We start from the raw sequence: 15,627 nt of genomic DNA on the forward strand, positions 1-15,627 counted from the left end.
CAGTCACCATTCTTTCAGATTTGTTTTTGTGGATATATTTTACTCTTCTTGCAGCTGTTTGTGTTCATGTAGCATTTGATAGCTCTGGTTTTGTTTTGTTACCCCTGAACATCCACCATGTTTCAATGACGGTCAACATTTACAGAAAAGGTACCTCTTACTTCAAAGTAACTTTCTATTCTTAGGCTAATAGCTTTATCTTAATGTAAAGTTTGGCACAATATTCACACCAATCAGCCATAACATTATGACCTCCTGCTGAATATTATGCAGACATGGACTCTTCTAGACTCTGAAGGTGTTGGTATCCGGCCCCGAGACGTTGGCAGCAGATCCTTTAAACCCTGCAGGTTGAGAGGTGGAGCCTCCATTGGTTGGGCTTGTTTGTCTAGAACATGCCACGATACTGGATTGGACTGAGACCTGGGCAAACTGGAAGCCAAGTCAACACCTTGACACCATTCCTGAACCAGGGAGCATTATCTTGCTGAAATACTGTTGGACATGGTCTTCAGCAATGCTTAGGTAGGGGGTACGCATCAATGATCTTTGTCCTTGGTCCATGACCTTGTGTCTGGTTCTTCTCCTTCCTTGGACCACTGTTGATTGGTACTGACCACTACGGATCAGGAACACCCCACAAGAGCAGCAGCTCTGGAGCAGCTCTGACCCAGTCGTCTTGCCATCAAAGTTTGGTTCTTGTCAAAGTCTCTCAGATTCTTCCACTTTGAACATTTTCCTGCTTCTAACATCAACTTTGAGGATAAATTGTTGAACTTGCTGCCTGATATATCCCACCCACTGACAGGAGCCATGAGAACCAGAAAATCAGTGGTCATAATGTTATGGCTGAGATGTCTGGTCTTTTTCAGGCACATTTAAATAAACAGACACACAACAAACCAGATTAACATGTAGTGCAACAAGCAAAGAGGGCGTACAGTGAGGAGATTAAAGCAACATTATCAAACTATTTGAGTTTAAAACAACAGATCTGATGGAGGGGGGTTGTTGCCCCCCCCCCCCAGTTAATGTTTATGGCTGATCAAGTATGATCTGGTTACTGGTAACTGCTAACGGTTGTTCTCCACCTCTTGCCTCAATACACTGAGCAGCACACAAAGGAGAAGCAGAAGCCAGTGATGTCTGCTAAGCTAGCCGGCCTGAAAACAGCACATATAGTATGAAACCAAAAGCTGGAACAGAGCAAGTGTGTGTGCTACAATCTGAGACATTTAGCGAAACGCGGAAAGATAAATCTGAGAACAGCAGCGCAGCGCCAACAGAAAGTGACACTTACCACAACGGCAGACGTCCACATATGTCAGTATCTGTTGCTGTGGACAGTAAAATGACTGGTTTGTATTTGGATGATTGTTGTGCGTTTGTGTTTTGGCTTATTTTGTGGCTGATAGGAGTTCCCTCGAACAAAGCGGAATTCAATACTGGTATTGGATCATTCAAATGAACATCAATTTGAATCGGAAAATTCATTTCTTTAACCCCAGCCCGATCCTGAAGCCTGTAATTACTGCATTTGGCCACAGAAGCCGCTGTTCCCACTTCTAAACAAAAGTCACATTGTGTTGCTTTAACTGGAAAGTTCTTGGAGATAAGGTACCGGTAAGTGCTGCCACCATGAGAAAAAATAAATCAGCTCAGTATCAGAGCTTAATATAAAAGAATGGCTCAATGCCCTCTCTGTGTAATAAATGTCACTAAATGGTGACACACTGGTCCTTTTAGAAGACGAATTTGGACGATAATTTGGAGTTTACAGACTAAACAACGAAACTATATCCATTCTTGGGATTATATCTTTTCAAATTAAACTAAATTCTATTAAATGAATAAATGATCTTATTATACGGACTAGCCATGTTTGCCTGAGGAAACTAAAAAAACACAAACACCAGTTATACTTGCCATAAGGTGAAGTTTCTAAGTTTTAATTCTTTATCATTTTTATGACTTTTTTCTTTGTTACATCTTTGCTGGTGAGTGATTATTACGTAAGCAGTGAAGGCGCCTCTTGTCTGTACGAACCAGCATTCATGTTTCAGGATGTTAAAGACACAGACCTATGATTTAAACGTCACAGATTCCATCATATTTTTAATAAATCGTAGTTTTTGTTTCACTAACCTTGATCTGTCGCCTGCTACAGGACAAGCTGTGGTAGGGGCGGACGCTGCATCCTGTTGAGCCGCTTTTGAAAATATCAACTCTCTTTGTCGATCCGAGTTTGTGTCTCTCTGGTCGTTGGTGGAGTGTGTCCATGTGTTTTGACTGGATAAAAGAGTAGATGTGTCTCCCGCTGCCATCACCAGAGAACTGTCTTGATGTCCTCTTCTCCTCTGTCCCTCCGTGGGACAAACCTCCATGTCCTCCCTCCTCTCCTCCTCCTCTGTCAGCTCTGGCTGCAGCACAGAGTGAATTAACTCCAGAGTGGCCGACACCGCTTTCCTGCCCTGAGTGAGTTGGGGTAAGGCGGCGGGACCTCCCTGAGCCAGAGGAGGGGCGGTGTGACTGCTACCTGGACAGATGGTGTTAGAGAGGAAGCTTTTGAGAGGGCTGATGCTCAAGTCTGCCTGAGACTCCAAGTGCTGCTGCTGTTGCTGAAGGTTCTGCAGCTGAGCCTGGCGCTCGGCCCGCAGCTGTGAGATGGCCAGACGAAGAACTTCGTAGTCTGTCTCTGAATGATGCGGCGCCCCGTCCTTACAGGAGGCATCCGGGACGAGCTGGTCAGATGTATGAGGGAGAGAGGAGAGGAGGTCAGAGCTGGGCTGTGGGAGGAGGTGTTGTGGTTGGCTGCCGGAGGAAGAGAGGGAGGGTAGGTGCTCTGGGAAGATGGAGGGGGACCGATCAGAGCCCGACACCGAGCCCCCGTGACTCAACTGTTTGCTGAGACCTGAGGAGAGAGGACAGCACTGAATAAAGGCACACAAAGATAGTAGGACAGAATGAGAGACAGTAGGACAGAGTGAGAGACATTAGGACAGAGTGAGAGACAGTAGAAGAAAAGACAGTAGGACAGAATGAGACAGTTGGACAGAATAAGGACAGTAGGGCAGAAACAGACAATGGAAAAGAGGGATAAAAAGTCGCAGACGAGGATAAACTGACCTTTGGAAGCCAGCAGATCGTCCATAATTGGCTGCTTGTCCTTGATGTCATGGCAACCAACCAGTCTGGTGAAGTTGTGCAGAATGTCTTCAATACCAGCCACAATGATTCCTCCACTGGAGTAGGCAGGGAACTTCTCACAATTATCCTCTGATTTAAAAAAGAGAAAGAAGTTAGATCAATAATTCATAGCAGTCTATACCCAGGTAAGCAGCATGTTCACTATGAAGACATGTACTTAGATGTTAGAGTTGATTAAGAACCTGCAGCTGACATGTACGTACCAGTAAGGAAGATGGTGTGTCGGTACTGAGTGTATCGTGCCTGGAGCTCAATCAGACAGTCCAGGTCTGGTGAGCGATGGTTCATGTCACATTGATGATATGGGAGGAACTCTACAATCTGCCTCTTCTGATAAACCGACAGCACATCCAGCAGGTTCGCTGCATCTCTCCTGAACCTGACAAACAAACAAACAAACATTAACTGACCTACATTCAAGGCTCAAATATCCTTCATCGAAATAGGAAGACGTATTAGAGTCTATGTTCACTGTTTTTCTTTAAACACTGGAACTGACCTAAACTAGTTATTCACCAAGTTATTTTAATAATTGGAGAAAGTAATGTGTGCTTTAATGAATTTACCAATATTTCCATTTGTTTATAGTGCGTTTTATTTCCTTTTGGTGAACTTTGCATTTAAATTTCAAAAATAAATCAAAATGCTCAGTCCTTATCAGAACTGTCACTCAGTCAAATCTGAACACTTAGACAAAAAAAGAACCAAGAATAACATCAAAATAAAAACCTCTTGTAATTTCTTTGTTTATATTTATGTCAAGATGTTTCCTTAGCATTACAACAATTCGGCTGACAGTAACTTTTGTTTTCATGCAAAGGCAACAGTTTCAATGCGACTTCATGATGTAAGTGAAAGAAACAAAGGCTCCGGTGCAAGATCACAGCTAAGGGACCGCCTGGCAAAAACTCAAAACATGTTCATCCAGTAGGGAAGTAAGAAAATAGTAGGTAACGATATCTGTAAATGTTTTTAAGCTTCATCATGTCCTGTTCAGACCCTGTATTAACATCCGTCCTGGGCAATTCAATAACAAATGACCGGCTTAAAGTATAGATGGTTTCACCATCAGAACCATGAACAGCTGTTTGTTGTGTGTGGGCCAGGGAAGATGATACATATTTCGGAACAAGCAGTGAAGTCTCTCTCTCACTGAAAGCACACACGTTGAAGTTATTATTTATTGATGGATCTCAGCCCTGACATTAGTTGGAGTTCAGATTACCCTGGAAGCTTCCATACTCTCTTAATGTAATGTCCCTGCTGAGCTGTTTGAAGCAGAGAAAAATAATCTCCAGTAATAAAAAGGAAATTAAGGCACCAGGCACTAATGAGGAAATAATTTAACTCCACACATCAACATGATCGCATCAATAATCAACCATATACACAACTGCACACAGTGCTATGAATACAGTGCCTTGCGAAAGTATTCGGCCCCCTTGAACTTTTCGACCTTTTGCCACATTTCAGGCGTCAAACATAAAGATATAAAACTGTAATTTTTTGTGAAGAATCAACAACAAGTGGGACACAATCATGAAGTGGAACGAAATTTATTGGATATTTCAAACTTTTTTAACAAATAAAAAACTGAAAAATTGGGCGTGCAAAATTATTCAGCCCCTTTACTTTCAGTGCAGCAAACTCTCTCCAGAAGTTCAGTGAGGATCTCTGAATGATCCAATGTTGACTTAAATGACTAATGATGATAAATAGAATCCACCTGTGTGTAATCAAGTCTCCGTATAAATGCACCTGCTCTGTGATAGTCTCAGAGGTCCGTTTAAAGCGCAGAGAGCATCATGAAGAACAAGGAACACACCAGGCAGGTCCGAGATACTGTTGTGGAGAAGTTTAAAGCCGGATTTGGATACAAAAAGATTTCCCAAGCTTTAAACATCCCTAGGAGCACTGTGCAAGCGATAATATTGAAATGGAAGGAGTATCAGACCACTGCAAATCTACGAAGACCCGGCCGACCCTCGAAACTTTCAGCTCATACAAGGAGAAGACTGATCAGAGATGCAGCCAAGAGGCCCATGATCACTCTGGATGAACTGCAGAAATCTACAGCTGAGGTCGGAGACTCTGTCCATAGGACAACAATCAGTCGTATACTGCACAAATCTGGCCTTTATGGAAGAGTGGCAAGAAGAAAGCCATTTCTTGATATCCATAAAAAGTGTCGTTTAAAGTTTGCCACAAGCCACCTGGGAGACACACCAAACATGTGGAAGAAGGTGCTCTGGTCAGATGAAACCAAAATCGAACTTTTTGGCAACAATGCAAAACGTTATGTTTGGCGTAAAAGCAACACAGCTCATCACCCTGAACACACCATCCCCACTGTCAAACATGGTGGTGGCAGCATCATGGTTTGGGCCTGCTTTTCTTCAGCAGGGACAGGGAAGATGGTTAAAATTGATGGGAAGATGGATGGAGCCAAATACAGGACCATTCTGGAAGAAAACCTGATGGAGTCTGCAAAAGACCTGAGACTGGGACGGAGATTTGTCTTCCAACAAGACAATGATCCAAAACATAAAGCAAAATCTACAATGGAATGGTTCACAAATAAACATATCCAGGTGTTAGAATGGCCAAGTCAAAGTCCAGACCTGAATCCAATCGAGAATCTGTGGAAAGAACTGAACACTGCTGTTCACAAACGCTCTCCATCCAACCTCACTGAGCTCGAGCTGTTTTGCAAGGAGGAATGGGCAAAAATTTCAGTCTCTCGATGTGCAAAACTGATAGAGACATACCCCAAGCGACTTACAGCTGTAATCGCAGCAAAAGGTGGCGCTACAAAGTATTAACTTAAGGGGGCTGAATAATTTTACACGCCCAGTTTTTCAGTTTTTTATTTGTTAAAAAGGTTTGAAATATCCAATAAATTTCGTTTCACTTCATGATTGTGTCCCACTTGTTGTTGATTCTTCACAAAAAATTACAGTTTTATATCTTTATGTTTGAAGCCTGAAATGTGGCAAAAGGTCGAAAAGTTCAAGGGGGCCGAATACTTTCGCAAGGCACTGTACTTTCATTTGTTAATTCTAGTTTAGATTTTAGATTTAGGTAGTTAACAGTTACAAGGACAGAATATTTTAAAAAGGTTCTCTTTACTAATAAACAGATATCACTTAGGGTGCTTTTGTCTTTTCGTGTTTGTGTGTGTTTTTTCCTGAATGATGAGTTAAGCTCCTCTTCCACAGATAAGCCCTGTTGAGTAGGTGGTCTTTAATTTGACCCAGGACTCACTGTGTGTTCATACTATCAAAGGCATTAGGTTAGATATGTCCCAGACCACATCCAAAACTGGTCAGTCAAATGTGGCCTGGGTGTGTTCACACTTAAGATGGTCACATCTAATTGCCCAGGACGGATGTTAATATGAGGTCTGAATGGGGCTTCATTGTGTTTTTATGATAACACTGTAACACTTAGATAACACTGAAAATGAAGATCTATTGTATGAACTGTTTTCAGGCAGAAAATATGTGTAGTTCCAAAACCAAATAGTGACAATGATGGGACTTGAGTGGTTTATCACAATCAGAAAATAACAATATATGACATGTAGTGACAAAAAGACAGACAACCATGCAAAAAAAATAAAAAATGCAAGGGTAATTAAGTTGAATTATCCATCAATGGGGCTAAAACTATGGATTCAATTAAAATATTAATTTTGTCTGTTGTGTTATGGGGGAGTATATTATACAGTGAGATGCAGAACTGGTACCTGGCTTGTTCTTTCAGCTTTTTGTGGGTTTTGCAGTGAATCTTCCACCTCCAAACACTGTCCAGAGAACTGTGCTGTTCCAGGAACATCAGCAGAGCAGCAAGTCGATCTGCAGAACATCATCACAATAATCAGCACAAACAACAGCGATGTATTCCATTTATAATTTGCAAAAGAACAGCATTAAGACAGATTTTTCATTAAAATGTACTGAAAATACATTCTGAAACTGCATTACTGGATTCTAATCCTTGACTCACCACAAGTGATGACGTCGGGATTGAGGATCAACTCATCTGAGACGATGCAGCCTCCAGAGACAAACAGCTCATTGTAGCTATTGTTCTTGATGTCGTCCAGAGTATCGATTCCCACAAACGCCACAGAGGAATGTTGCTTCAGAGACACCAGACCTGGGATCTGACATAGACACAAGCACATAAACAAACCCATGTTTCCCATCGACCATCTAGTTCAGACCTTGCATTAACATCTGAACGCAAGTGAATTTCATTATAGGGCATGTTTCAACAAATACAGAGAAAAAAATACCTCTGCATCAACTGGATAGTCCTTCAACCAATCAGTAGCATTTTGTTGCAAACTAATTCATCTCCACGGCGCTCAGGTGACGTGTATAACGATGTCGCTAAGATCTTTGGAGGAGCAGAATCAGTTCCCAATGGGTAGACTCCAGACCAGCTTTTCAAGAAGACTAGTCCATGACATCAATACTATTTAGGGTTGCAAAATTCCGGGAATTTTCAAAGTTGGAAACTTTCCATGGGAATTAACGGGAATATATGGGAATTAACGGGAATTAACGGGAATATATGGGAATAAACAGGAATAAATAAGAAATTTACAAAATTGAAGGTTGGCCCTTAACAGGGAACTTAAATATAGTTGGGGGAAATATATTGTAGCATAGTCTTGGCTAAAACAACCAGATTTAATGCAAGTACACTCCTCAATCACATGCACACAGCACACTGCTTACTGCAGGGCTATTGAGGCCACGCCCCCTACATGCACTGTGCATTCCTCCATCACATGCACAGGTGATTTCTTGAAGCCTGGAGGCCACACTTTTGAGCTCAAAGCACAAGACTATTGAAGCCACACATTTGAGCCCGCGGACTATATAAAGTCAAGTAAGTTTTGATAATATCATGGGGTAAATATATTTGATCTATAACGTTATTAATGTTTAACTTGCAAATATTAAATAAAAATGTATTAATACAGTAGCTAACTATCTGGTAAGTTAGGTGCTAAATGAAAGATTAAGAGTATGGGCAGCACAGCCAATGGTTGTTATACACTATATTACCAAAAGTATTCGCTCACCTGCCTTTACTCATTCTATGAACTGAAGTGCCATCCCATTCCTAACTCATAGAATTCAATATGATGTCGGTCCACCTTTTGCAGCTATTACAGCTTCAACTCTTCTGGGAAGACTGTCCACAAGGTTGAGGAGAGTGTTTATAGGAATTTTTGACCATTCTTCCAAAAGCGCATTGGTGAGGTCACACACTGATGTTGGTCGAGAAGGCCTGGCTCTCAGTCTCTGCTCTAATTCATCCCAAAGGTGTTCTATCGGGTTCAGGTCAGGACTCTGTGCAGGCCAGTCAAGTTCATCCACACCAGACTCTGTCATCCACGTCTTTATGGACCTTGCTTTGTGCACTGGTGCACAGTCATGTTGGAAGAGGAAGGGGCCCGCTCCAAACTGTTCCCACAAGGTTGGGAGCATGGAATTGTCCAAAATGTTTTGGTATCCTGAAGCATTCAATGTTCCTTTCACTGGAACTAAGGGGCCAAGCCCAGCTCCTGAAAAACAACCCCATACCATAATTCCTCCTCCACCAAATTTCACAGTTGGCACAATGCAATCTGAAATGTACCGTTCTCCTGGCAACCTCCAAACCCAGACTCGTCCATCAGATTGCCAGATGGAAAAGCGTGATTCATCACTCCAGAGAACGCGTCTCCACTGCTCTAGAGGCCAGTGGCGGCGTGCTTTACACCATTGCATCCGACGCCTTGCATTGCACTTGGTGATGTGTGGCTTGGCTGCAGCTGCTCGGCCATGGAAACCCATTCCATGAAGCTCTCTGCGTACTGTACTTGGGCTAATCTGAAGGTCACATGAAGTTTGTAGCTCTGTAGCAATTGACTGTGCAGAAAGTCGGCGACCTCTTTGCACTATGCGCTTCAGCATCCGCTGACCCCTCTCCGTCACTTTACGTGGCCTACCACTTCGTGGCTGAGTTGCTGTTTTTCCCAAACGCTTCCATTTTGTTATAATAGAGCTGACAGTTGACTGTGGAATATTTAGGAGCGAGGAAATTTCACGACTGGATTTGTTGCACAAGTGGCATCCTATGACAGTTCCACGCTGGAATTCACTGAGCTCCTGAGAGCGGCCCATTCTTTCACAAATGTCTTGTTTCACAGTCTGCATGCCTGAGTGCTTGAATTTATACACCTGGGGCCAGGCCAAGTGATTAGAACACCTGATTCTGATCATTTGAATGGGTGAGCGAATACTTTTGGTAATATAGTGTATATGACAGGGGCATTCTCTCTGGAGAAGAGATTGTTGAAATCTCGGCTGTTGAAATGTCATGTTTTTGTATTATTTTGCATGGATGTCTGCTTATGACAAAAAATATTTACATTTATGTTTGGATATGATACAGTTTGTTTAAATTACCCCCAATTTCCAGTTAATTACCATAAATTCCCAATAATTCCCATAATTCCCATGGAAAGTTTCTAATTTGGAATATTTCCAAAATTCCCCAGTTTAACTTCCCATGGAAAGTTTCTGGAAATTTACCGGAAATTTACCGGACATTTTCCACCCCTTTGCAACCCTAATACTATTACAAAAGTAATAGTCCTCAACCAGTTCTTGAATCGCTTTACGGTAAATTCACAAGGCCGACACTTAATTCAACTAGTCAGTCTTTAAATCTTCATCCTCCAAAGGTTTTAGCTTGCAGAGGTCAATCTTCACTAAGATTTAGGGGTAACAAATTATGGAGCCGCCTTTCCCATTTGGCAAATAACTATCACTCTATAAAACTCTACAAAAGATACTTAAATAAAATCATTTAACTGCTCTATTCTAACGTTTTTCTCTTGGTCACCTGTGTATATAAGCATGTTTTATTTGTTTCATTCAGAGTGATATGTTTATTTTACTTTTTCTCAGAAGAAGGTGCAAGTGTATCGACCTCCAAGATGCACACTTCCCTCTATTTTGTTGCTCTTTCATCAACTATCAGAATTCATTCATTCATTCATTCATTCATTCATTCATTCATCCTCTGTAACCACTTGTTCCTGTGAAGGGTCGCGGGGTCTGCTGGAGCCTATCCCAGCTGTCATCGAGCAAGAGGCAGGGTACACCCTGGACAGGTCGCCCATCTATCGCAGGGCTAACGCATAGACAGACATCCATTCACACTCACATTCACACCTACGGCCAATTTAGAATCACCAATGAACCTAATGAGCATGTCTTTGGACAGTGGGACAGTGACATTGTCGTGTATGTCAATTTAAACAAGCTCATAAGGGCATTCTGCCTCTTCCTGCACTTAATACTATATTGTTATCTTTGCCTTTTTGTTAATTTTTAATTGTGCAACATAAAATAAATACACGTCCACAGTGACAGAGGATAAGTTATGAACACAACTGTTGCGAGGACATTCACTGTGGAGAACAGGATGGCGTCGACTGTCTCACAGCAGATGTTAGAGCTGATCTGAAGCCCCTGAGGGATGTTCGTAGGTACGACTGGTTTATGTCAGTCCCACAAGGGCCCAGCTCAATTAGCAATTGTCTGTGAAGGTTCTCAGTCATCCAGGTAATGGTGCATGCAAAAAAAACAAGGTGAAAACAAGGGCAGCTTGACTTGCAGAGTTTCTCCCAACACATTTTATCCAAGTAGCTAACAGTTTTGATCCTGGTTTATCTCCCATTATCACACACAGAAACTTGTATCCAACCTAAATTTGGTGCCACTTTGCAGAACATTAAACCTCAGTGAACACAAAGGTTTGGTTTCTTGGACTGGATGGCTAGAGGGAATAATAGTAAGACAACCAGCATAGGTACTGAGACAAAAAAAAAAGGGTGCTATGGGTGCTTTAACATCTAGGTTGTTGTTCAGAAAACATGGTGTGTTTATTCTTCAGCTCAAATGATTTTATTCATTTCAACATAAAAACAACTCAAAAGATCAGCAGATTTTCACACAACTACTGAAAGTAGACAAAGAGAACCCAATCAAACAAATTAAACAAAATATTATACTGGTGCATTTGTTTATCTAGGAAAATGAGCCAGTGTTACAGTGTATCTGAGTTGCAAAAGTATGCGCACCTCTAGGTTTACTAGTTAACTTCAAGGCCAAATTACAGTTAATCTGTTCAGAAGTGTGTATCTGATCTTTGTAATGAGATCCAGGTGTCATTTAGCGCTGCATGTTGTTAAAACAACAACAAACAAAAAAAAGCAGGGATTTGTCACAGTCTGATCTTCACAACACATGCTGGTGTTTGTGTTCACACCAGATACTGAAAACAATGGTTCACTTAATTTTGCAACTCACAGATATGAACAAATGATTCATTTTCTTGGATAAGTGGCCTCTCTTTGCCTACTTTCTTCGCCTCTTTGCTCATGTTTTGAGTCATTTTTATGGAGAAATTTATATAATTCTGTAGGGCACACATACTTTATATGCCATACTGTTTTCTACCTGTAGCCTAGATGTTTGATCAAACGTTGATCTTACACAGAACTGGTGCATGAACCACACTCACTCCTGATGCTTCATGTTTAAATAGATTATTTCCTGAAATCCGTTTTTTCACAAAATTGTTTGTAAGAAAATACTGTGGGAAACCACAGCTTCCAGTCCATTGGGCGCACGCAGTCGCAGCGGCTTAGGACCAACCCTCCATCCAACCATGTAATTTCGTTGTATAAAGCACTTTACCTTACCTTTACAATATCGTAGGAATATTGTTGTATGTAAGTGTAAATGTACCTTCAGAGTCCAGATAAATGTCAGTGTGTAGAAGTAAATACCTTGTGTACATGTCCTGCTATTTCCTTGTTCTTAATGACGACCAGCAGTCTGCTGTCAGACGTCTCTTGGTTCAAAAAGGACACAGGACTCTGCTCCACGTTACCCTGCTTTAACAGGTGATCCTGCAACATGACAGTACAGACAAAATTTTTAACCCTCTTATTAAACAGTGTTGTCATACAACAACAGACACGTGGTTTAAATTTTACTAAATGACAATGACACATAAAATCTTTTTTTTTACTGTCTAACTGTGAAAATTTGTCTTTTACTTATTTGATTATAAATATTTGATCACATCACATAGCCAGTAAATCCTTCTTGTCACCACCTTTTCCACGGACATGTGACACTGTACAGCTCATGTCTGAGGTCACAGAATTTTTTTTTTATATTTAGGAAAAAAATCCTTCATTTAGAGCTATGATATTTTTCACGTAAATTGCTAAAATTATCGTGTTGTCATATGGGTCCATGAATATGGATGTGAACTGTGTGCACTGAACCTAATAGACTGCAACTGAGGTATAGAGCACTAGTCTACTCTGGGACTATGTTTAATAATTTTGAGTAACAAAAACATATTCAACTAATTTCTGTCATAATTCATAATTCATTCAATAGATTAAATAATTCTATAACAATTAATCTTCAAATGCAACTTGTCACATTCCTGTTTGGACTGAATCCTACACAGGATTATTAAACTTTGTTTAAATTATTTTATTGAGGTTTTTTTTAATGCTGTTTTTGTCATTTTGTTTTAAATTCAAATAAATAATAACAGATGTTCATATGTATCTTGTCCTCCCTGCTCATCTGTTCTTGTTGGATTATCAATCCGGGAGGACTGAGACGTCCCACAGGTTACCTTGACGTCTTCATAGACCTGGTCTCCTGGCTCTGTGCAGTGGAGGTAGAACTGCAGGGAGTTCTTCTTGATGTCTTTGATGATCTCCACCAGGTTGTTGAACACCTCTGGCTGCAGCTGGCTGATCAGGGAGCTCAAGGCTGTGGCTGGGGGTCCCGGGCCGGTACCAGGCCCGGGGACGGAGGCAGATGTGGAGCTGGAGACTGGCTCTGAGGGAGAGAGGGAGTGGGGAGGTTCTGTCCAAGGCTTGGAGACACCGCCGAACCCTGACAGACTCATGTCACAGTTCGTACTCTCACCTTCAGCACTATCATTACAGAGTCCTGTCCTGGCAGTGTTTTGTGCCACTGTGTGACTTTGTTGTGGTTTCCACTGGGACTGTGACGATGTGTTAGGAGAACAGAGGGCATCTGTGTAGACAGAACTAGATGCAGAGGTAGGAACAGAAAAAGTTACATAAGAAGTTGGCAGATTTCTACAGTTTGTTGTATCTGGCTGCAATGCTTCATTTTGGTTTTGACTGACTGAAGCACCGACGTCAGCAGCTGTCAGTCCACCTAAGAGAGCGGGGACCTCATCCTCTGTGTCTGTTTTAGCATTAGCTGCTCGGACGCTGGCCACAAAAGCACTGACTGTGTTAGCCAACGTGGTGTCGGCACTAGTCCGGCTCGTGTCAGCCTTGTGGCCTGGCCATTTGTCCTCAAACTCCGTTAGCATGCTGTTAATGCTGTCCTGCAGTGAGCTCACATAATTGTGCACTGTGGGGCAGGGGTTGTAGAAAGACACATACTGTGAAAAAGGAGCCACCGAGACGTGTGGGAGCATGTGTTGTGGTGTGGTGGCGTTGGGGTTTATAGTGGAGTGTGGCCACTGTGGGAAGCTGTAGTGGACGCTCTCCTCCTGCAGGAGGAGCTGTACCTCAGAGGAGAAGTCACCCAGATGTTGGTCAACAATGCTGTCAATGTCTCTGCGAGGACACGCAGCAGTTGAGGAGACAGAAGGAGAAAACAAAGAAACTCCAACCAGTTCCTTCACGTTCCCCCTTTGCTCCATTTCAGTAGATAAATCCGTCATGTGCGTCACCTCGCCCTTGGTTTCTCCTTTCTCAGCTGCCCGTTTCTCTTTTTCATCTTTCAAAAGTGAGTCAGTGGGAGATGGCGAGGAGTTAGTCCTCCGCTGTGGAGCTGAAGTGTGGGATGGATGGACGGATAAATAAATATATGGCTTCTCCTGAGGTTTCTCTTCTTTGTAACTGCAAACTCCTGAAGGAGGGAGAGTTGTGTTAGACTAAACGACTAAAGAAGCATGGGTTAGGTCCTCACTGACCTAACGAAAAACCTGAGACGAACTTGAATAATAAGCTCTGTGTGTGAAGTGAAAGACTTCAACAACGAATTATCCAAGATAAATATCTGTTTTCAAATTCTGAAACTGCATTAAAGTCTAAAATGAAGAAATGATTAAGTAGAGAGTGATGTTACCTGCAAACTCCCTGGAGGACTCTGGTGCCAACTGCTCCTCGTTAGCACCACTTTGGTTCTTATTAAGTGGGATGAGCTCATTAGGCTCCAGGGGCTGGCAGTGTGAGAAAGAAGGGGGAGGGCTGGTTTTAGGGCACAGGGAAGAAGATATTGTTAGGGAACTGGGCTGTGGAGATGGGCACCTGAAGGGAGACGGAGGAGGGCTGGGCTCTGGGGACGGACACTGAGACGGGGAAGGCGGGGGGCTGGGCTCTGGAGATGGACACTGGGACGGTGAAAGCGGTGGGCTAGGGTCAGGTGACGGGCACTGGGATAGGGAGGGTGGAGGACTGGCCTCGGGGGACGGACACTGGAAGGGGGAGAGAGGAGGGCTGGGATCGGGAGACAAGGTGGGGCTCTTCCTGGGAGGTTTGGTTGTCGTACTGATGCTTGTTGTCATGGCAAGGTGCTGGAAACGGGGATCCTGAGGGATGTTCCTGTCGCTCTGGGTGTACCTCTCCGAACACAGACCTGCAGACAGAGTTCAGTTTTCTGTCTTGTCAGAATCTGCACTGCAACTTAAGCGCAACATTTTTTTTTTCACAAAGCTCTGCCATCTTGTTACATACAAGTTCATATACAGCACCGCTTAAAGATCAAACAATTGTCAATTAATTTGTTTGTCAATCAAACAAATGTAATGTAATGTACTTTCAGGACTTTTTTGACATATCTGCGGTTTCCAACCAGTGTAATGAGACTCAGGTATCATTCAGTGTTAAGCATCTTCTTTTAAACTATGAAATTATAAAAGAACTTTGTTTATTAAATGTTTTATCCTCCCTAACATTTCAATAAAAGATGTGTTGAGCTGAAGTAAAGATCTCTGAAATGTTTCTGACAAAATATATGTATGAGTAATTTATTAGATAATAATTATTATAGTATAATATTATTTTTATTCAAATGCTAATATCTTGAATGAAAAAGACACAAATCAATAAAACACAACACATCTTTTTACATGATCTAATATCCTTATTTAATAAAAAGCTGATCAAAATAATGGAAGCTAATATGACACAATGACTATGCATAGTGATGATATACTGTTCAGTAGGTGCACTAGTGAACTCATTCGAATGTGACAGTCCTACTGTACCTAATTCACTGGAATGTGAGGTAGAGGACTCCAGACTTAATCAGGCGTAATTTCAGTTTTTTT

The 15,627-nt window shown here is 42.0% G+C and overlaps 1 protein-coding gene across 3 annotated transcripts in view; it reads right to left on the reverse strand.

Annotated features, from left to right (window-relative positions):
• The window catches only part of tasora (transcription activation suppressor a), a 35,832-nt gene that overhangs the window by 3,038 nt on the left and 17,167 nt on the right, over nt 1–15,627 (reverse strand). For 2 of the 3 annotated variants that reach the window (XM_084542448.1, XM_084542447.1), the window contains exons 20-27: nt 14,424–14,933; nt 12,943–14,204; nt 12,071–12,193; nt 7,216–7,375; nt 6,956–7,064; nt 3,411–3,586; nt 3,127–3,276; nt 2,146–2,911 (exon numbers count right to left, since the gene is read on the reverse strand). In XM_084542448.1, the coding sequence (XP_084398574.1) occupies nt 2,146–2,911; nt 3,127–3,276; nt 3,411–3,586; nt 6,956–7,064; nt 7,216–7,375; nt 12,071–12,193; nt 12,943–14,204; nt 14,424–14,933 (3,256 nt within the window). Of the gene's footprint in view, nt 1–1,300; nt 1,338–2,145; nt 2,912–3,126; nt 3,277–3,410; nt 3,587–6,955; nt 7,065–7,215; nt 7,376–12,070; nt 12,194–12,942; nt 14,205–14,423; nt 14,934–15,627 lie in introns of all 3 variants that reach the window. The other variant, XM_084542449.1, reaches the window with a different exon arrangement.

The sequence above is a fragment of the Chelon labrosus genome (genome assembly GCF_963514085.1).
Source record: "Chelon labrosus genome assembly, chromosome: 4".
Lineage (NCBI taxonomy): Eukaryota > Metazoa > Chordata > Actinopteri > Mugiliformes > Mugilidae > Chelon > Chelon labrosus.